Source organism: Odontesthes bonariensis, chromosome 21, assembly GCF_027942865.1.
Source record: "Odontesthes bonariensis isolate fOdoBon6 chromosome 21, fOdoBon6.hap1, whole genome shotgun sequence".
Taxonomy (NCBI): Eukaryota; Metazoa; Chordata; class Actinopteri; order Atheriniformes; family Atherinopsidae; genus Odontesthes; species Odontesthes bonariensis.
The window spans coordinates 4,540,518-4,562,867 of NC_134526.1; the positions used below are offsets into that span (position 1 = coordinate 4,540,518).

The 22,350-nt window shown below is 41.1% G+C and overlaps 2 protein-coding genes across 3 annotated transcripts; both read left to right on the forward strand.

The window, feature by feature from the left end:
• The first annotated feature begins 551 nt into the window (after nucleotides 1-551).
• LOC142371862 (ectonucleotide pyrophosphatase/phosphodiesterase family member 7-like) lies at nucleotides 552-9,530 on the forward strand. Its single transcript, XM_075454605.1, has 7 exons — nucleotides 552-789; nucleotides 1,900-2,045; nucleotides 3,141-3,770; nucleotides 7,234-7,468; nucleotides 8,400-8,432; nucleotides 8,686-8,806; nucleotides 9,143-9,530. Exons 1-7 carry the CDS (start codon nucleotides 552-554, stop codon nucleotides 9,198-9,200), a joined length of 1,461 nt encoding a protein of 486 aa, XP_075310720.1. The 3' UTR covers nucleotides 9,201-9,530.
• Nucleotides 9,531-13,077: 3,547 nt separating this feature from the next.
• On the forward strand, nucleotides 13,078-21,791 carry cbx2 (chromobox homolog 2 (Drosophila Pc class)). Of its 2 annotated transcripts, XM_075454244.1 has the most exons (5): nucleotides 13,078-13,171; nucleotides 13,294-13,337; nucleotides 18,079-18,144; nucleotides 18,384-18,453; nucleotides 18,532-21,791. In XM_075454244.1, the coding sequence occupies exons 1-5, from the start codon at nucleotides 13,100-13,102 to the stop codon at nucleotides 19,888-19,890; spliced, it is 1,611 nt and encodes a 536-aa protein (XP_075310359.1). In that variant the 5' UTR covers nucleotides 13,078-13,099; the 3' UTR covers nucleotides 19,891-21,791. The 2 variants fall into 2 exon arrangements, with proteins under 2 accessions (XP_075310359.1, XP_075310360.1); XM_075454245.1 differs by lacking the exon at nucleotides 13,294-13,337 and having other exon boundaries at nucleotides 13,096-13,171.
• The last annotated feature ends 559 nt before the right edge of the window (nucleotides 21,792-22,350 follow it).

Sequence of the window (22,350 nt, forward strand, 5' to 3'; positions counted from 1 at the left end):
GCAGAACTCTCAGCCATAAAAGCCCTCCCATAAACCTCATCAGGCCGCATGAATAAGGAGCCGAGATAAAGTCCATCTAATCAGCCGGATAAGATAAGGTGGGGAAACTTTGTACAGAAGTTTTTTGTTTGCGTGAACTCGAGTGGGATATAAAGGAGAGTTGGGCTCTCGGTTTAGCCGAAGGACTGGTTTGGTTTGGATTCCCTGAAATAAGACAAAAGGTACGGCTCATTCCAGCAGAGCGTTAATCTGTGTGTTACATATTGAGCATAGAGAAGGTCAGGGTGACCGGTTTGTTTACCCCAAACCTCAGTTTGGAACTCTGTATCTTGGCCTATCTCGCTTTCTGGCCCCAGCTAATATCAGGACTCCAGCACTTTGCTTTTATCTTCTTACGTACTGTCTGAAACCATGACGACCGTGCGATGAACTGGCATAAATATCTGTTTCTCCGTCTCTCTTTTTTTTTTTAGCCTTGATAGCTTCGTAGGATCGTCACCTAAACAAACCAGTCGTGTTCCTTTCTGAGTGCGATCCGCAAACCCTTCGTCATGCTTTGGAGAGCCGGTCTCTGCATCCTCTGGGCCGCCGCCGCCGTTCTGGGGTTCCCGGTCAGCAAAGGGAGGCAGAGGCTGCTGCTGGTCTCCTTCGACGGCTTTCGGTGGGATTACGACCAGGACGTGGACACGCCGAACCTCGACCAAATGTCCAAAGATGGAGTCAAAGCCCTGTACGTCACACCTCCGTATGTCACGATCACCAGCCCGGCACACTTCACCCTATTGACAGGTAAAAATGTTCCAGTTTCTACTACAAACTGCCAGTGGAGATTAAACTCCACTGACATTTTTAAATCCAGGTTAAAAACATTTCTTTTCTCATGTGTCTGTGCATGAAATCTGCACGATATCTTTGAACTCATCTACAGTGGAAAAAATCTAAGTCTTACCAAGTATATTTGTCTCATTTCTAATCAAAATATCTCATTACACTTAATATAAGACACAACTGCCTAACAAGCACCATTTCAGCCAGATATAGGGACTTGTTTGAAGACAATACATCTGGAATATCTTGTTAAATGAAAAAGTCTTGAAAACAAATTGTTTTGAGTCGGATTTCACATGAAACAAGCTTTTTTTTTTCATTTGAAGAGGTTTTTAAGCTAATTTCAAGATATCACATCTTATTTCAAGAAATCTTGACAAGCCGATTTTCACTAGTTCCATTGGCAGATTTTTTTTTTGCTTATTTCAAGCAAAAACGTCTCGTATTTGTTGTTTTTCTTACTTATTTTTGGAGGGGCATTTTTTCCAGTGTAGACTGTTGCTTATTTTTAAATTCATTTAAATTATTCTATATGTTTCTCTTTATATTCTTTTATGCATTTTTAATGCTTCTTCCACTCTCTGCTGCAATGCTTTTATTTTATGTAAAGCACTTTGAATTGTTTGTACATGAAATATCCTACAAATAAATTTGATTTAATTTACAGCAGATCTGCATATCATGACAGCAGGAAAAAAACGCTCTGAGTTTACTTTGCAAGGATTGAGAAAAGGGCCGCAGGAAAAGAGGAATTAGTTGTAATTGAATGTCCCTGGGTCCAGCAGCTTTTATAGCTGAGTAAGATGATTATGCTTGGATGAGTGAGGGAAGAATTCGGTTCCCTTTCTTATTTTGACTCTCAAATCATCAGCGTCTGCTAAAAGAAAATTTAACTTCCTTGAAATTAAATTCCTCTAATCTCCAAAGTTGGTGGTAAGACCTTGACCAAAAAAAAAAAAAAAAAAGCGTCATGCCACTCAGCCTGTTAAGTTGATGGAATTTTTAATGCGAATGCGTCACGCTGCGAACAGTGAGAGTGCGAGCGAGGCTGACGGCGATGCTCTTCTGCAGGCCGCTACATCGAGAACCACGGAGTCATCCACAACATGTGGTTCAACACCACCACCTCCGCCAAGAAGCCCTACTACCAGACCCAGTTTGTCAACGAGTGGTGGGACAACGGCAGCCTGCCCATCTGGATCACGGCTCAGAAACAGGTCAGTGCGGCACACGTTCCAACTCATCACTGTGAGATTTCTGTCTTTAGTTCACCTGAACAGCTTCTGATGTATGACCTCTGTCCTTCTGCTAAATGTTCTGTGTGTTTAAACTAGGGCTGGGCAACGATTAACATTTTTAATCTGATTAATCACATGATTTCCCTGATTAATCACGATTAATCGCATTTGTACGCAGAATCCAAAAATGAATCCAAAAGTAGTGTATAGCTTTTAGCATTTAGTTTTATTTTAAATGTGCTGCCATATGAATGAAAGTGCCATAACATTTGTTGTGCAAACACACTTTTAACATCAGCATCTTTCTGTAGTTTTTATGTAGAAGCCTCGCTCCACTGTCTGTTTCCTTGAATGACTTGCTGCTATCAGTTGTGTGTTTTGCCTTTAAGTGATATTTTAGACTGGAACTACTACGCTGAGAAGACAATTCAACTTGGCAGTGTTTACAGATGACTTTGGTTCTGTCGACTCCGCCGTCTGGAAGAACTTTAACATGAAAACGGCCGAGTAAAAGTTCCGTACCCTTCTCCATGTTTGGTGGATCCGCCGATTACTTTCTTTTCCTGTTCCACAGCAGACAGCAGCAGACTTTTACAAAATAAAAGCCTGTGAGCAACAGACTTTTACAATAATAAAATAAATAATAAAACAGGGTTCGAGTCCTTCATCTGACGGCCCTGTGCTGCGTGTCGTTCCCCCTCTCTCTGCCCCCTGCTTCCTGTCTCTCTGAACTTTCCTATCCATTAAAGGCACAAAAGCCTCAAAAAAAATATATTTTTTAAATAAGTAAAGTAAAATAAAACCTACGTTAATGCGCGATAAAATATTTATCGGCGTTAACTAATTAACGAGTTAACGCGATAATAACGAGTTAACTCCCCAGCCCTAGTATGAATGCAAACTGCAAGTAAAAGGTGGAAGAAAATGTTTCAAAATGCTTGAAAACGACTGCTTTTGCCTTCCTACCGGGTTGACTCACAGTATGAACTCATGAAGAATGTGCATGCTTGTCAACAAGTCCGCCACATATGTCATATTCATGTTAATGTGCCCTCCCCCCCCCATCTCTTCCAGGGCCTGAAAGCTGGCTCTCTTCACTTCCCTGGCACAGCCTCCAGTTACCAGGGACAGGTTGCTATGCTGCGTGAAGTGGAGCCCATGCTTTACAACTACAAGAACGAGACAGCTTGGCGAAACAACACGGACAAGGTGATGGGCTGGTTCAGAGATCAGGACCTGGACTTCGTGTCCCTGTACTTTGGTGAGCCAGATGGCACCGGCCACAAATACGGGCCCGACTCCCCTGAGCGGAAAGCGATGGTGGAGCAGGTGGACCGAACCGTGGGCTACATCCGACGCTCTGCCGAGCAGCACGGGCTGAACGACGGCCTGAACATCATCATCACGGCCGACCACGGCATGAGCACGGTGCTCCGTGGCGCCGGCGTGGAGGAAATCGTCCTGTTCAAGATCCCGGGCTTCTCCTTCAGCGACCTGAGCTTCCACATGGTGGACTACGGCCCCTCCGGGATGCTGCTGCCCAAGCCGGGGAGGCTGGAGAAGGTGTACAACGCCTTGAAGAACGCCCACCCGCACCTGCACGTGTACAAGAAGGAAGAGATGCCCGAGCACCTCCACTTCGCCAATCACGAGCGCATCCTTCCCATCGTTTTATGGGCCGACAACGGATATGTGATCAATGGGGTGCGTTAACAGATTTTCAACATATTATTATTATGATTTTTCATTGATTTAAACATGAACATTATATCCCCATCTGGCAATAATATTAATAAAAATAAAAAAATTTAATTAAAAAAAATAAATAAACAGATAAACATAGAATAAAAAAAAACAAAATGACAATGTAGATAAATAATAATTAATAAAACAAAATTACATTCCAATAGGTTCACAGCATTTCACAAATTGCAGAACTTGTACAGTTAATCACAATTCAAGTATCCAGAAAAAGTCTATTAGTTACTTTATATATATTTTTTCAAACATATTTTTATTATGATTTTTCATTGATTTAAACATGAACATTATATCCCCATCTGACAATAATAATAATAAAAATAAATAAATAAAATAGAATAAAAATAAAAAAATAAAATAGAATAAAAATAAATAAATAAAATAGAATAGAATAGAATAAAAATAAATAAACAGATAAACATAGAATAAAATTTAAAAAATGATACTAATGTAGATAAATAATAATTAATAAAACAAAATTACATTCCATGTGCAGTTAATCCCAATTCAACTTTATATATTTCTTTAAACATATTTTTATTATGATTTTTCATTGATTTAAAAAATGAACATAATATCCCCATCTGGCAAAAATAATAATAAAAATAAATAAACAGATAGAATAAAACAAACAAAATGATACTAATGTAGATAAATAATAATTAATAAAACAAAATTACTTTCCAATAGGGTCACAGCAGTGCACACATTGCAGAACTTGCACAGTTAATCACAATTCAAGGTTGTGAGTTTCCAGAAAGTCCAGATAAGGTCTCCATAAGTGACCTTTTTTACAATATATGTTAGTCTCTCCAAAGCGAGACAGGACATCCGTTCTTTTGTCCAAGATTTTCACATTTTGTCTCATGCAACATGTTGGAAAGTTTTCCCACGCAGAGACAGGTGCTGCAGCAGGAAGTCTTATTGATTTACCCTTTAAAGGGTAAATTAAATTGCCATTTAAAGCCAGTTAAAAGTAGCAAACATTTGCATCTTCAGCAACAACAGTTTTAGGTAACAAATTAACAGCAGTCAGTAAAATTTATGCGATTATGATCTGCTTAATTGATCATGAGGAAAGCAAATGACAAGCACTTACGGGCAGAAATAACAGGCCAGATAACTAATCTGTGTGTGCCAACCAGTCGATTCCAGAAATATCCTCGTGTCTTGACCACAGAAATAATGAAATTACTTCAGATTTGCTGATTGGAGATGCAAAAAAAAAAAAACTGGGCCCTTTTCAATCAGAAACAGGGAGTTTAAATTCTAATCTTCGTACATTACAATTTTAATCAAGTGCATTTGCACGGATAATCCAGGCCTGGCGGATGACACGCCGCGCTCTCAAATGTTTCATGAAGCCTATTCAGGCCTCAAAAATTCAAAAAATTAGCATTTTCATTTGGCTCCACACTCCAGCAGCCACTCCACTGTGCAGCAACTTTGCAGCCGAACGTGTCAGTCGATACTGTGAACCATCAAACCACGACTTACCGAGAGAACAGGGCTGAAATCATAAAAAAATAAAAATCAGTCCTGTGAACCTACTGATAAAAGAGGGTTATCTAAAGTCTATAGGTTAGGGCCGGCAGTGATGGTGAAACCGGCCGACTCTTTGCTCTCTCCCTTTATGACATTTATCGCTATAAGTTTGATCCTTGAGGATTATAAGGACATCATGACTGTTATATAATTTCTGAGATAACAGAGTCTTCCAAATGACTGATATTTACACGACACGGCTCGGTTATAAACACGAATATATATATATATAACACTAAATCAAACGATGTTCATGCCTTCCAAGTATTTCATGAAAAGGACATTTTAGATGCAATCAAATTCCCACTGAAACACTTTCATTGGGTTACAGCAGTCACAAAGAGAGAAAAGAGAGAAAAGCCCCCTCATTCTGCAGCTTTGGCTCCTTTCCTAGGCCAACATCTCCCTCTGCTGGAAATCTGCTAAACCTCTGTTTTTTAAAGATTCCTGCTTTGTGAAAGTTAGCAAATCAAATTTATTTGTATAAACAAAAACAATTCAAAGTGCTTTACATAAAATAAAAGCATTGCAGCAGGGAGTGGAAGAAGCATTAAAAATACATAAAAGAATATTAAGAAAAACAAATAAAATCATTTAAATGAAGTTGAAAAACAAGCAACAGTCCAGATAAGTTCAAAGATATCGTGCAGATTTCATGCATAGACACATGAGAACAGAAATGCTTTTAACCTGGATTTAAAAATGTCTCCATTTGGTGAAAGTTTAATCTCCACTGGCAGTTTGTTCTACTTGTTTTCAGCCTAACAGCTAAATGCTGCTTCTCCATGTTTAGTCTGGACTCTGGACTGGACCAGCTGACCTGAGTCCTTGGATCTCAGAGCTCTGCTGGCTTTATATTCTCTGAACAGATCACAGATTGTAAACCATCAGCAGGCTTTTAAAATCTATTCTGTGACTGACTGGAAGCCAGAGTAAAGATATTAAAGCTGCTGTGATGTGTTCAGATCTCTTAGTCCGGGTTAAAACTCCAGCAGCAGCGTTCTGGATGAGCTGCAGATGTTTAATGCTCTTTTTGGGAAGTCCAGTTAAAAGAGCGTTACAGTGATGGAGTCTGCTGGAGATGAATGCATGGAGGAGTTTCTCCTGGGCTGTGTTCGAAACCGCATACTACCATACTGCATACTCATCGATCAGACAGTATGCAGAGCGTTTACCCACACTGCATTTCGCTCCTCCCCGAGCCGAAATCAGCCGGCCTGAAGCTGATTTCCCTTAAGCTCTAAACTCTGTAAACTTTAGCAACATTTGAAACATTTTCAGGTGAGAAAGTAGTCGTTTAGATCCCCAACGTGTTGAAAACCTGACAAAATACCGGCTGTTTACAATTTTGTTCCCACGAATTCGGCGCTACTAAAGCTAGCCGCAGTGAGCAACGCACTTCCGGTTATTTTCACAAAATAAAATACCCGTTGCCTTTTATCATAGGGAAAGCCATTACGATACAATTGGGGCTTTTGTTTTGAAAACAGGAAGTGAACCTACCCTCGTTGTAGCTAGCTTGAAACTGCCGTTTTGACAGGAAATGCCGATCGGCGACGTCTCGTTACGTTGCATCTTGGGTAGTTTGAGTATGAGTAGTAACCTCATGATGCATACCCAACATTTCAGAGAATCTAGTATGCATCCGGGAACTTCTCACTGACTCAAACTCACATACTAACTCAAAAAGTTAGTAGGAGAAGTAGGAGTAGTAGGAGTAGTAGGAGAAGTATGCGGTTTCGAACACAGCCCTGGTCTTTTTTGGGAGAGGAAACCTTTCATTTTCCTCTCCCCAGTTACATTCTAATTGAACCTCCCAAACTGGGCCATGCCAGTTACACCATCCATCTTGTTCTTGCAGTATTTCGCGGTCCAGTTCAACAAAGGCGAGCACGGCTTCGACAACCAAGAGATGGACATGAAGCCTTTCTTCAGGGCGGTGGGCCCGGCCTTCCACAAGAACCTCTTGGTGGACCCCTTTGAAACGGTGAACATCTACTCCTTGATGTGTCACATTCTGGGCATCGAGCCCGAGGTCAATGACGGCCACCTCGATGCCACCAAACACATGCTGGTCACCAGCGCTCTTCCATCAGGTGAGTTTCATATCGCACTAATGAGCCCCAAAAGTGTGTCGCTGCCTCACCTGCCCCCTCATTACCGAGACATTCATCCATCATTTCTGACTTCTGTCCCAATCACATACAGGGTAACTGTAGGGTAAAACCACACTGCATTGGTATCATTAAAAGGTTATTTGGATGTGAAGACCAACAATATTCAAGTTTGCCTAATTAACCTCAAACTCTTCCTCCCTTTCCAATTCTGCCTAGGATCCCCCGGTTACTATCGAAGATATAAATCATTAGAAATGGGCTAAAATTTAGTTTTTAGGCTCGTTTTTAAGAGCTTCAGAGCTGTGCTTTATGAAAAAGCGCTGAAACAGAAGGAAACGGTTCATAATTTCTTGTTTTTTTTCCAGACTAAATCATCTTCAAATAAATATTTAATAAATAAATATCTCCAAATCTAGGCTAAAAACTTACTTATTTAGGATTGCTTTTAATACCCAGTAGTATGATGACACTCTTATCTTATCTTATTTGATTTTGTTGCATTTTATTGCTTTCACTGTTCTTTTATTGTTTTTTATTTGTTTTTACTTATTCCTCTCTTTATTTATTACCTGCTGTAAAGCACTTTGGTACTAAAGGGTAAAGGTAAAGGGCTGTATAAATAAAGTACATTTACATTTATTACCTGAACAAAAATCTAGAAGCATTAAAGAAGAATCGTATATGTAATTAAGTCCAAAGCATCTTTCCAACGTTAATCTTGCGTCTTTACATTTCTAAATGTCTCAATCAAGTCATTCTGGGTCGGTTTCTACTGATTTTGCATTGAACTCTGGTTGTTTTATGACTTCTGTAATGATTCTGCATGTCTTTCGGGTGACTTTTTGCCTAATTTTGCATCTTTTCATAATCATTCCATTTTCCCTTTGTGGGTTTTTTCTGTTCCCTTCAGCAGGACTAATCAGAGATGTTGGACTTGATCAGGGTGAGTTCAGAATATAAAGGAAAATCTTGTCTCTGAGCCCACAAACTTAGAAAGTGCACGTATGGCGGCATCATGTGGCTGGTTGAGCTCACTGCTCCAGTATGTAGTTTCCTGCAGACACTGTACTCTCTGTAATTTAAAAAAAAAAAAGTCTACTTGAAGTAACACAAAAGGTCCATTTGATTTCTGACCTCCGTAGGAAAACATAATTTTTTTTTTAATCATTGAAATGTTCTGCGTTTTCTCCTCTTAGAACCCAGGAGCGTCCTTCAAAGTGTCTACATTGGACTGGGTGCAGTAGCTGGATTTCTTTTTATAGTTGCCATAGCGATGACATCACATAAATTACTCAAAAGAAGACGTGAAAATAGAAGGTAAATGACTAAATAACTGAACGTCATGTGCCGTAAGGGCACATAATGGTGAAAAAAACATTTCTAACAAACTTGACTTTTTTTGCCCCCTCTGTTGTAAAACTATGCATATATATATATATATATATATAATTATTATTATTATTATTATTATTATTAGTTAGTAGTAGTATTTTTATTAGAATTTGTATTGTTATTGTTGTTGTTAATATACAATCATTGTAAATATTAATAATCTTTTTGAGCTACTTGACTAATTTAAATTTCCCCCATTGGGGGATAAATAAAGTATTTTTCTATTTCTATATATAACAAATATCTTTGTGTCCGTTTCAGATCAGGAAGTTTGAGAAGTTATCCAGAAAAAGATGAAACGAAACAGACTTCCCTTTGATTGTCACCTAGGAAAAGAGAAACAAGTGCCCATGTGGACAGTCTTATTGCCCCTGAGGAAAGCCACGTGGATCACACAAAGAACCAAGAAGCAGAACAATGTGCGAGGGATTCCTGGGTTCTTAACAGACAACTAAATCAACAACAGCAACAAAAAAGAAACAGAATTAAAATGGTTAAACCAACTTATCAGTTCAACTATACTCAATGTTCTTTAGTTTTTGGTCAAAACAATTCATGTGAAAAAAGTGTTTTTTTTTGTATACTTTCTGTAAAAAATGTAATTAAGCTCCATGTTCCCACTAATTCATCAGGAGTATGTTGTTGTTAAAGGTTGTAAATCAATAATTATTTATTATGTGAATTATTTCAGTGAAAATGGCAATAAAATGATGACTAATTCATCTATGAAATATTTAAAATGCATTCTGAAATCAGATTTTATGACGATTTAATGTTGCTACATTCATTTACAATAATAATAATAATAAAGAAAAACACTCGCCGTTATGACTACGGTGGCTGCCTTATCTCATATTTCAGCGCCTACGTTCCAATTTGCCCGCCTCTCTTTGAGTACCAGTGTCAAGTTACAAAGGGAAGCGCCACACTTCCGGTTCAGACTTTCAAAATTAAACCATTTTGATGTTTGCTAAACATTTATCTACTTAAAAAAAAAAAAAAAAAAAATCGTGTCATATAATGAAATAACCAAATATCTAAAAGGACATGTCACCGCCATTTTAACGTTTTGGTAGCAAATTTATATATATATATATATATATATATATATATATTTTTTTTTTTTAATGATTAAATTGATGCAGATATAAATGTTTGCTAGTTTGAATGCACATCCTTAGCCATCTATAGCAGAAATATTACTAAATTTAGTCAAATTCATGGAGAAATTGTGCATCTATAGTTTTATCAACCCATTAATGAGTCAGAACAGCATCTTTCTCCCCAACTTGGCTAATTTTGATGCCGATTTGCTGTTAAAAAACGGAAAACATTGACGAGAGAGAAGGTATTAAATGTTTCCTATAAACTATCATAAAAGGAGTAACTTCATAAGCTAAGTGATGCCGATAAAGTGCTTTAAAGACAGCACAATGGAAGCCGTCTTAAGCCATTTTACACCAAAAGAAGTGTGTTTAAACAGCTTTTTAAACACAGGTATATCTGCTTAATTAAGCAAATCAAATCCTTTGCTATTGCCAGTTGATACATGTTTATCACCAACTTATCCGCGGGTACGGTAATTAAAACAACAATGAGGGATTGTAAGAGACTGAATCCTATTGACTGTGTTGGACCACAGTGTCTGAAAATCATAACTCGATCAGAGCATGGAAATGGGACGTTACAGTCTGTAGTTTGTGTAAATGTTCCACATGTGATCAATACAGAGTTTATGATAAGCTTCTTATTTTTATTTTGGAGATTCTGAAGAACGTTTATATGACAGTATTCTGACTCCCATGTGGTCGTGTTTGATCCCTGAAGTATATACAACCGCAAGCTGTCAATGAATGAGATGCTGATAGTTATGAAACAGTAAGCGTAACACTTCTAAAGATAATAAATTAACAAATTGTTCGTTTTAATATAAAAATACTTTACTAGCCACTGTGTATTGCTAAATGGTGGCCTAGCAACCAAGTAACGTTATATATGAGATCGTCAAATCTATTATCTTAATTTGTCATCAATCTGTTATATCTTAAACAGTTTTTTTGTTTTTTTTTAATTAAACAAACTTTATTAGAGCTCTCTAGTGTTACAGTTTACAAAACCGAACGTGAAGTGAAAAAGAAAGGAACAAAAAGAACAATAAGAACAAACGTGGCGTGGGCTGAGCATCATATATAAAACAGCAAAGATTTAGCACTGCTTTGATGGATCACAGTTGTTTTCTTGCTTGGGTTAGAGACATATTTAAGTGATTTAAAATATTGAACAAAGTAGTTTAGAAAGACAGTAAACAGCGGAACAGTATCTTTCCATTTACATGTATGAATAAAATACTTCCTCAAAATGATCGAGACATCAGAGTTCAGATTGTCCATGAAATAAAGAACAATACATTTTCAATTGTCAGCGAGATCAAGCTAGTGTGGATCGAAGAATACTGCATGGTACTTTGGAAGTTTGAGTAATGGTTGGGTATTGCTTTACAAACCTTGTTATAACCGTAACGTGAAATCTCTATCTTATATTTCTTTATAAAGTCATCGTATGATAACAGTATATAACAAATCATGAATAAAACATATACTGTTATCATACCAATCAGATTTGAACAGAGACTTCCTATATCTTAAACAGTTGTTTACATTTATGTGAACATGTCCGACAGCTTACTTAGGAACTTTCTGCATTTTTATGTCTCCTTTAGTTTTTACAAATCTGAATGGAATGAAAGTGAGAGATTGAAAAGAAGTTAAATCAGTTCGAGTAAAGTCTCATATAAGGAAAGTCCCGCTTTTCATGTTATTCTCGTTAGCTATATCCGTCAGTGCTTTGTAGTGGACAGATATAACAGCATAACAGTCTTCTTCAAGACAATTTGCTTTGGATTGTTGCATGAATGTCCGCCTCTTATTATGGAGAAAAAAAATCTGCATTTAGAACACATTAAAAGCGCATTATTGTGCGAGTAATCTGTTAAATATAGACAATCAACTGATAGCTCTGACCAGAGGTGGGTGGTAACGAGTTACATTTACTTGAGTAAGTTTTTGAAAAAATTATACCTCTAGGAGTAGTTTTAAATCTCTATACTTTTTACTTTTCCTTGAGTAGATGTGTGCAGCAGAAACTGTCCTCTTACTCCGCTACATTAGCCTACAATGAGCTGGTTACTTTTCTTCTTACCTCTTTGGTATTCTACGCCTCATTATTTTTATCCCCCCGCGTACGCCTCATTTTAATGTTTTATTCTGACAGAGAGAGAGACTTCCACCAAAGGCTCTACCACCTGACTGTGTTCCACCAATCAGACGCAGCCGTGCAGTCTGGTCACGTGACCGTACTCGATCTCAGCGGCGGGACGGGTTAGCTTTAGCATTAGCAGTCGTAGCAAACAAACAAAGAAAGAGTTGAAAAATGTCAGAATCAACGGTGGGAAATGAAGACGCAGACGAGGCCTCATACTGAAAGCATGTTTACCTTACAAAGAGTGAGAAACAGCAGCTACATTATGTGTCTTCTGTGGCAACCAAAACAAACGCACATTTCAGCAGAAACTCAACATCTAACTTGAGGAAACATGTAGCGCTAAGTTTCCTAAACTCGTTTTTTTCCCCCATGGATAGATGAATGTTTGTTTTTTAGGTTACATATGGGTTACAGATGTTTTAAACATTTCCTAAGTCTCTTTTATTTTTTATTGAAGCTCTTGAATTTACCTGGATTATTTTAATTTAAGCTATTTTGTAATTAATTAATTCATTTTAATTCATTTTATCAATTGGATTAACTCTAATTTGCCTAAAGATGATTATTTAGTATTTTTGTCTGTCTGATTGAATGCTTGTGTTAACAAATAAATCAGACGTTACTCAACAGTTACTCAGTACTTGAGTAGTTTGTTCACCGAGCACTTTTTTACTCTTACTCAAGTAATTATTTGGATGAGTACTTTTTACTTTTACTTGAGTCATATTATTCTGAAGTAACAGTACTTTTACTTGAGTACAATTTTTGGCTGCTCCTCACCTCTGGCCCTGATGTAAAAGAGTTTTAAGGCCAAGCAAAAAAAGGCGAATGAAGCGGAGTGAGCCTTTATTGTGAAGGCTGCACTTTGAACTTCCGGTCCCGTCCCATCGCGGCTTCTGATTGGCTGAGCGCAGCTCGCTTCTTGATAAAGAATCCGTTTTCGGGGCGAAGGCAGACATGGAGGAGCTGAGCGCCGTGGGAGAGCAGGTTTTTGATGCGGAATGCATTCTGAACAAACGACTGAGAAAGGTCAGAGCTCCGAAACTACTTTTCTGTTCATTCCCCTCCTCCCCTTGTTTCTTCTTCGGTGGATTTCCGCAAACGTTCTCTCTCTCGTTTTTCTTTTTGTTTTTCTTCTTCTTGTATTTCAGGGAAAGTTGGAGTTTCTGGTGAAGTGGAGGGGATGGTCATCCAAGTAAGTGCAAGTGGTGCCGCTCAGCCCCCCGAAACAATGAAAACAACAACAACGTGTCGCCTCCGCCGTCGCTTTTTTAGGGCTTTTTCCGTCGGAACCGACCCCGCAACGTGGACTTATTTTCGGCTGCTGCTCGCGGTTTGTTCACATGGAGCTCACAAAAAAAATCTACCTTCACATTTTTGTGCCTTTTGTTCAGAAAAAGCGTTTTTTCCCCCCCAAAGTTAGCGGAAACATTTCACCTCCATCATATTTCAAAGGCGTTTATTAACACTTTATTATTCTAATGATCGATTAGTTGTTTTTAATCGAGTTTGTGCGTGATTCGGGGGTCAATAAATCCCCAAATTCTGCAATAATTCAACACGTTTTTTTGGTTATAGCTGTTTTATGTTGCCTTATTGTCGGGCTGCTGCCCCTAAGGTTGCCCTCCACCTTCATTTCTCACCACTTTGCCCTCCTGTGCTCACATTGTTGCTGTAATCCACCATCAGTGCACACTGTTGCCTGCCAGCTCCATGGTTTTCTGTTAGAACCACATCCTTTGTGTGTTTGTGTGCAGGGGAAAAGGGTGGGGGTTGATTATTTTTGCACTGGTGCCTGCTGATCAGAATAGACTATTCAGTTCTGGTGATGTAGGAAAAAGGTAATTACATATGCATGAGGCTCAGATCTGCGTCTGTGGCCTGCTTTCTGCTGTCCGGCCTCAGCTGGGAAATTCCTGGACTCCTCGTAAGGCTCGTAACACAATCGCACTCTTAACTTTCAGATTAAAACATATATAGAGTTAAAGAAGAGCGTAAATGTGTGCCTACAAGCTAAAATATGCACAAAAAATTGGAAAATATTCCACATTTCCCTTTATTTGCTCGATAAAACCCCGAAGTAACTAAAGAATGATAAGTTTTGCTCTGACACGACTTGTTTATTTAACGCTTGATTGTGGGATCTGATTATATAGATGCTTATTTACACTTTAGAGGAACTTTAGTTTTAAATTTAGAAAAGTTAAAGGGAGTACTGAGAGTCTGGGCCCACATTTACTCACTGGTGCTTTCTAAATGTCTGTAATCGTACTGGTATAATAAAAAAAACCACTTGTTAAATGGAATTAAAAACTGAATATTATCATTTAAACCTATTTAATTTAGAAAGACATGTTTTTCTTTAAAGAAAAAGTTGAATTTTGTTACAGCTGTGTTCCATCACCTCTACCAGATAACAAGATGTTCACGAATTCTTGCTTTTCTGTGAGATTTCAGCTGCTCGACGGGTTTGGGGGGCGCGTCGGTGGAAGTTTTTCTTTCATTTTAAACCAAAAAGTTGTGGTTGGGTGACGGATCTGGACTGCAGGGAGGTCAGTTTGCCTCCTCGGCTCTTACGGGTGTCACGTTGTTGAAATGCGTGCTTCGTCTGACTGAGGAAGCAGATGGTGCCGCGGGGTGTTCGTAAATTTAAAGGTCTGTGAGGTTTGTTGGCGTAGCAGAGATTTAACTCGCAGGCTGGAGTGAGACCGGTTTAAAGGGGTCTGCTCAGAGCAAATCTGTTGTTTCAAAAGGAGGAATTTAGTTCCTCGTCTTGTTTGAACGAGCTGGAGTCAACTTTCTCAGCTAATCTTTTAAAAAAAATCAGTTTCAGATTCAGTTTTATTTGTGTTACAGCAAGTAAAAAGGACATAAAACATAAAAATTAAAAGTCTAAGAGGGAGGGATGATACAGTGTGCTGAAACAACATCAGTAGCGAACGGTGCGTATCATCAATTTCTGCCAACATCAATAACACCACATGGAGACAAACAGAAACATTAGCCGCATTCCCTCTGTAGGAACCTTCTGCAGTTCCTTTAACCTTTTCAGGAACGGGGACGTTTTTTCCCTCATTCGGACATACAGGAACTCGGGACCACGGCCCTCAGTTCCTGGAACCATTTCAGCTCCTTCTCCTCAGCTGGGTCTGTTCTGGTTTCCATAGGAACACATCTGACGGAGGTGTTTGGTGATTGGTAGCCAAGGTAACCAAGAAGTATGGCCTGCGCTCCATCCTTCGTCTCCTGACTCCTGAGGCCACCGTGTTCACGGTCTGCATGATGGTGATATTAATCATGGACGATCACATGGGGCGTCTAACATGGAGGCTGGAAGAGCTCACAGAGAGAGTCAGGAGACGAAGGATGGAGCGCAGGCCATACTTCTTGGTTTCATGAAGGAAGGAGAGCAGAGCGCCGCAGACAAAGGAGACCACGTGGAGGTTTAACTTATTAAACACGCCAAGGTTGTGTCCATGTCGTATGAGGAAACATTTCAGCCTGACAACATGACAAGGGGCGGAGCTACCGGCCACCAAACACCTCCGTCAGATGTGTTCCTATGGAAACCAGAACAGACCCAGCTGAGGAGAAGGAGCTGAAATGGTTCCAGGAACTGAGGGCCGTGGTCCCTGATGTGCGAATTATGAAAAAAAACAACCCCGTTCCTGGAAAGGTTAAAGGAACTGCATACGGTTCCTACTGTGGGAATGCGGCCAATATTAGCTTCTTGCTGGTGTTTTCTTCTTCTCTCCTTACTTTTACCGGGTTTTGTTTTGTTCTGTTTTGGTGTTGAATGTGGCGCTAAACTAGCCTGGCTGACGCGTCCACATCTGGATGAGATGGTGGTCTGGGAACTAGGTGTGCATTTTCTCGTATTTGAGGCGTGGTTTACGAATGCCTAGAGCCGTTTATTGGGCGCTACGAATGTCTATCAAATGGCGTCTGGCTCTTCCCATGCTGCTTTGCGCACGATTCATAGCCAACTGTATCACTTATACCAGATGACGTATGTAGAGCGACAGAAATTCGACGAGGAAGAAGAAGACGCGTTGCTCTTTTTTAAAAGTAAACTCGCGTTCTAAGCTACTTAAAACACTTTCTAAGGCTGCATCGAACGGTAACGTTGTGTCCGCCGCCATGTTGGATTAACACTCTACAACAAGCTTCGGTGTCACGCATAGACGTCGTCATCGTCCCCCGCCCCCCCCTGTTCTGTGATTGGTTCCCTAACTCAGGCAAAAATAAGGGCGGTGGTTTCCAGGCTGCCTTTGCAGTGTGAATGAAATCGCACGCAAAGCAGCATGGGAATTCCCAGGCTAACGCTAAAGTAACACGTCGCTGTCGCAGACTGTTGCATCGCATCAGTCCCATCAAGGTCTGACTCATGTGGGAATGCAAACTGAAACAGTTGCCCTGGGGAAGGGCAGTTATTAGAAAGAAATTCTTAGAACGGCTCTGTCCGAATGCGGCTAATATCAACCAATCGGGTACGACTCCTCCGACCCTGTCCTGAGTTCAGAAGGGAAACAGCCGTAGGGACGAAGGAGTGCTTGTACCTGTTGCTCTTCATACATAGCAACATTTACATAGAATGTAAAGGGTGGGAGCTGTCAGACAGAACGGCATCAGCCCTCCTGATTATCTGTCTGTTGAACAGATCCGTTGCTTGTTGCTCGTCGTTATCTCTCTGCTCAGTGCATTTTTTTGGACCTTGTGTTAAGGTCAGCACAGATTCAGTTTATGATCTGTAGAATAAGATCATCTGAAACTTGGAGAGTTTTCTCAGACTTAGTTTGTAAATGTAAATGTATTTTATTTATACAGCCCTTTACAGACAATCATTACGGTGTACCAAAGTGCTTTACAGCAGGTAATAAATAAAGAGAAGAAGAAGTTTTCTAAGTTTGTGGGCTCAGAGACGAGATTTTCCTTTTATATTCTGAACTCACCCTGATTAACTCCAACGTCTCAGATTAGTCCTGCTGAAGGGAACACAAAAAAAAAAAACACAAAGGGAAAATGGAATGATTATGAAAAGATGCAAAATTAGGCAAAAAGTCACCCGAAAGACATGCAGAATCATTACAGAAGTCATAAAACAACCAGAGTTCGATGCAAAATCAGTAGAAACCGACCCAGAATGACTTGATTAAGACATTTAGAAATGTAAAGACGCAAGATTAACGTTGGAAAGATGCTTTGGACTTAATTACATATACAATTCTTCTTTAATGCTTCTAGATTTTTGTTCAGGTAATAAATGGCGTATTTTTTTAATATATTTTACTTTCTGATTTAAATGTAAATGTATTTTATTTATACAGCCCTTTACAGACAATCTTTACAGTTTGCCAAAGTGTTTTACAGCAGGTAATAAATAAAGAGAAGAATAAGTAAAAACAATAAAAGAACAATGAAAGCAATAAAATACAACAAAATCAAATAAGATAAAAGTGTCATCATACTACTTGGTATTAAAAGCAATCCTAAATAAGTAGGTTTTTAGCCTAGATTTGAAGAAGATGTTTGCAGGTTCTCAGTTGAAATTGAACTTATTATCCAAAATAATCCCAAGATGTTTGTAATTTTCGACCATGTCTACTGTCCAACCTTTGATTTCTGTTTTTTGATTGGTGTTATGGGGCTTTAGTCTGAAATCAATGCACATGTCCTTAGTTTTCTGCACATTTAACTGGAGAAAAGCATTGATCACAGGACTGTGGGCATATTCGTCATCGTGTAAAAAACCGACTGTTACCGAATCGTCAGCAAATTTTAAAATGAATCTATTCTCACGCCGACTGCGGCAATCGTCGGTGTAGAGTTAGTCGCTGCTGAAACCGAGTTCTCCGGGCCGGAATGAAACGCGTGGTCACTGCCTTTAATGTTGCCTGTTCTTTATTTTTAATGCTCTGAATGTCCATTCCTTTCAGACACAACAGCTGGGAGCCTCAGGAAAACATCCTTGACCCGAGACTGTTGGCTGCCTTCAACAAAAAGTAAGCGTCTTATTAGATTGTTTTTAATCTAAACCACCTATTAAACCAACACTTCTGATCACTTAATATTCCATCTGACCCTCATGGGGAATAAAAGCCATTTATTGGAGCATGAACGGGGTCAGATGGTTCAAAACGACCTTAATAACAACCATCATGCGTGTCATTTTATACTTTAATCGTGTTTAACAACATTAAATTAAAAAAAAATTGAGAATTTGTTCATATTTTTCCACCAGAGAGCAAGAAAAGGAGCTTCTGATGCTGAAGAGAGGCAAACGGCCCAGAGGACGACCACGGAAAATCCTAGTGAGTACGAGTCACCGCAGAGCATCGTTCTGTTGGGACTGAGAACCGACCGTCTGATTTCTGTTCTTTAAACTTCAGGAGAACGTGCCCGAAGCTTCAAAGTCCAGCAGCTCTTCATCCGCCTCTTCCTCGTCCTCTTCCGATTCGTCGTCCTCGTGCTCTTCTTCGTCTTCATCATCCGAAGACGATGACGATGACGACGAAAGCCGCGTCAAACAGGCGAGTCCGAGCGTCAGAACCAGAGACCTGCACCCCGTCCCTCAGAAGAAGGCGCAGATCGTCATGGCGAAGCAGGAGCCCCCGAAGAAACGCAGCAGGAAGCCCCTCCCCCCCGAGGTCAAAGAGCTGCAACAGAACAAGGGCGCCCGCAAGATCCTGAAGACGCCCAAAGGCGCCGATCTCCCAGGAGCCATCAAGAAGCCCGTTCACCCGGCGAGCTTCACCTTCATGGGTTTCCATCGAGGCTCGGCCAAGGAGGCGGCGGGCGGTCCGGGCGGTCCGAGCCGGAGCCACCTGACCCAGGCAGGGGGGGCCAAAACTTCCATGAGCCCCGTCGGCGCCGGCAGGCCGTCGACCCAAACCTCCCCTCTTCCCCAGAACAAATCCAGCCAGAGCAGGAGCGGGACGGAGGGGAAACTCTCCGTCTCCGGCGTGAGCGCCGGGCCGAGTCTGGATCTGAAAACGGCTGCGAGTAAATCTAAAGGCGTGGCAGCGCTGAATCTGAATACCTCCAAACATCCCACCCAAGGAACCACGCAGCACACGCTAAGCCCGCCTAACGGACAAAAGAAACCGCAGACCCCCGTGTCAACGGTGCAGCGGACAGCCAATACTAAAGCGGTGGCTTCCCTGCCGGCTAAGAACCCCCCGTCCAGTCAGGGTCCCGGCCCGCAGCCCCTCAACCTCCAAAACAAAACGTCTCAAAGCGGCGGCGCTCCTGGGAACGGGACGACGCCGCCGCTGTCGGGCCTGAGGAACGCAACAAACCCCGCCAGGAAGACGACGCTCGCAAAAAAGCAGGAATGCGAACCCCCGAAAGCTCCGGCGACCCCCGGAAGACCGCAGGCCAGGAAGGCGCCGCCGGCGGGAGAGAAAGTCAGGGAGGCGCCGGAGGTCCAGAGCTCCAGGGTTCAGGGCAGGCTGGATAAATCCTGCACGGAGATCCAGAACCAGCCGGAGAGATCGGCCTCCAAAGGCAGCAAGAAGGCCAAAATGACCGACATGAGCACGGGGGAAGAGGAGAGCAGCTCGGACTCGGACCACGACTCTTCCTACGCGGGGCAGGGTCACTCCATCGCGGTCCAGAACCAGGACTGGAAGCCCACGCGCAGCCTGATCGAGCACGTGTTCGTCACGGACGTCACCGCCAATCTGGTCACCGTCACGGTCAAAGAGTCGCCAACCAGCGTGGGCTTCTTCAACCTCCGCAACTACTGATCGGACCCCTGCAGACGGGGACTCTTCGAAGCTCCAGGAGTGGATTTTGGGTTCTGAGAGACCTGGATGGAAGTTACAGCATCAGGGATTGATTTGTTCTTCGGTTTCTGTCATTAAAAACACGTTTTAGAGATAAAAAGAACAGTCGGTTATGAATTGTAACTATTTATTTGCTCGGTGACGCACGTCTTTGCGACTCCGGTGAGTTACCGTGGTGACGGAGGAGAGAAGATGCTCGTTTACGGTCCTGACAAATTTATTCACATCGGTTTAGTCTACAATCTGCTTGGTTAGCGCCACAGACTGCAGAACAGCTGGATGCAGCAGAACAGCTGGATACAGCCACTCAGACGTCACCCTTTTCGGACATTTGGCTTTCACAGATGCACCGATTTATCATCTTTTTTCTCTAAAACGAGGCCATAAAATCATTAAGATTTTATTTATTTAATTATGTAGAGTTGCTCACGAATCCGGTGAGGAGGAATATCGCTCTCTCAGACCGCACGAGTCGCCCCCTGCTGATCATTCCACAGAATGCGGGTTCATGGCGGCTTTCTGAACAGTTTTTTTATACAACACAGCAGATGGAGGGAGGGAATATTTTCATAAGCCAGTTTTTCTTAGTAGTATCGAGTCATAGAACTATTTTTTTAGTACTTCATGAAGTAGCTACCTCTTGTTTGTAATTTCACATTCGAATCCAAGTCTTTTGGGAAGGTTGAACCTTTTCCCTTCAGGGTATCCCATCACTGTTACGCAGCTCTAAACGTGTTGGACTTTCATGCTTTTAACTGTGCGCACCGTTATCGCCTCAAAGAGCAGCTTCATTCCACTGTTTTCCAAACGGGCTGAAGCATGCGGGCGGGCAGATATGGTATCTCTGTCCACCCCCCATCCGCCCGCCCGAGATAAGGCTTGGGTCTCGCTGAGGTTTGGCCTTCACATCGGTCCTGTCCTTCAGTAAAACTCACCAGGCACCTCAGACTGGTGAGTTAACACAGACAGAAACCTGAAAACGAGGAGGATTCATGGACAATGCCTTCCCAAAAGCCCTTTCAGGCCGCCGCTTCCAACAACAAAAGGAAAGGGCTGGGTGTGGACGGCAGCTGAGCTGGAATCATATCATCATATCGGTGTCTTAAAGTTTGCTACAGCTTGTTTCTGGTTACTCGGACGTCTCACCTGCTTCCCCAGCCGCAGGCCTGGCCCTGCCAGAGGAGGGGAGGAGGAAAGAAAGTCCTTATCTGATGTGAACGGAAAAGAAACCACAACAATGTGCGCTACTTTCTGCTCCCCTGAGAGGAGTCGGGCAACAAAGCACTTCAACTGAACCTGTCCGTTTAATCCTGCCCTGCAGATTGTGCCTTTTTTCTTCTCAAAGACTGAACACAAAAGGCACCAAAGATAGCTGGAGTTTCAGGTTGCCGAATGAAGGAACACCCCCTGCACCTCTTATTTTTATCTGTTCTGTAAAGGGGGTAAAGTCTACGGGAGCCATAAGAATGGTATAGTTCCGAGCTATAGAAGTAGGTGTGAGGTTAGTCTTGGCTTCGTCGAGGTCTCTGGGGTAATGTCACGTTTTCTGCTTTCCAGTATTCATGAAGAAGATCTCGGCATCGCTTTGTTTCCTGTTGTGGTCTCCTACAGATCAACTGACCATCTCAATGGGATGATGTTCTCTTTGCAATCTATTTATTTTTCAAATTAAAAAGCCTTTAGGACTGTGTCATCGATATTTACTAATAAAATGTGATGCCTCGCTTAATTTCCTGTTGAAATTCCTTTAGCCTTCAGTGTAAACAGCATCTTTTTCTACATTTTAAAGTAAATGCTTAATGGAGTAAGTTATTTAATGACACAAAGAGGCGTTTGTATAGTGAAATAAAAGAAAAAAACAACTTACTGGGCATTTCAGTGTTTTTCTTCCAGTTTACAGGACTTTTTCTTTCTTCTTTTTTTTACAGGATTAAGACCAGGCCCAATATTTAAATCTCATTTCCCGACACCAGATGACACATTTCACTCCAAACGGCCTCAGTAATGTGCCTTCAGTACCAGAAACAGCACCGAAAACACATTTTCTCCGTATAGATGTCGCCTTGTTGCCCATAAACAATCCAATGCACTGCATTTCTGAGGAGCTCATGTTTCTTGTGCCTTTCAACAGTAATATCCTGCTTGTCCTTTGCCTTAAAACACCACACAGGTTTGCTCCATCATCCTAAAGTCCTCTGGATGTCGCCTCTCAACAAGTGTTTTTTGTTAGCACAACGTCAATGAAGCATAGGAGCAATTTTACCATTTGACTAAAACAGATTTCCAGATGTTTTTTAAGAGTTTCTTGCAGCCTTTGGAATTCTGCATGTTGCTCTGAGATGGCTTTCGACTTTGTACTCGCAGAAAATCCACCATTTACTTGTTAATTTGAGTTTCAGTGACTTAATTTAGATCCACAGG

Excerpts from the sequence above, each read along its gene's own strand:
- cbx2 (XM_075454244.1), top strand. The coding sequence starts at position 13,100 with ATGGAGGAGCTGAGCGCCGTGGGAGAGCAGGTTTTTGATGCGGAATGC. Across the intron at positions 13,338-18,078 it reads TGGAGGGGATGGTCATCCAA|ACACAACAGCTGGGAGCCTC; the intron begins GTAAGTGCAAGT and ends CATTCCTTTCAG. Across the intron at positions 18,454-18,531 it reads GACGACCACGGAAAATCCTA|GAGAACGTGCCCGAAGCTTC; the intron begins GTGAGTACGAGT and ends TTTAAACTTCAG.
- LOC142371862 (XM_075454605.1), top strand. The coding sequence starts at position 552 with ATGCTTTGGAGAGCCGGTCTCTGCATCCTCTGGGCCGCCGCCGCCGTT. Across the intron at positions 790-1,899 it reads ACACTTCACCCTATTGACAG|GCCGCTACATCGAGAACCAC; the intron begins GTAAAAATGTTC and ends GCTCTTCTGCAG. Across the intron at positions 3,771-7,233 it reads ACGGATATGTGATCAATGGG|TATTTCGCGGTCCAGTTCAA; the intron begins GTGCGTTAACAG and ends TTGTTCTTGCAG.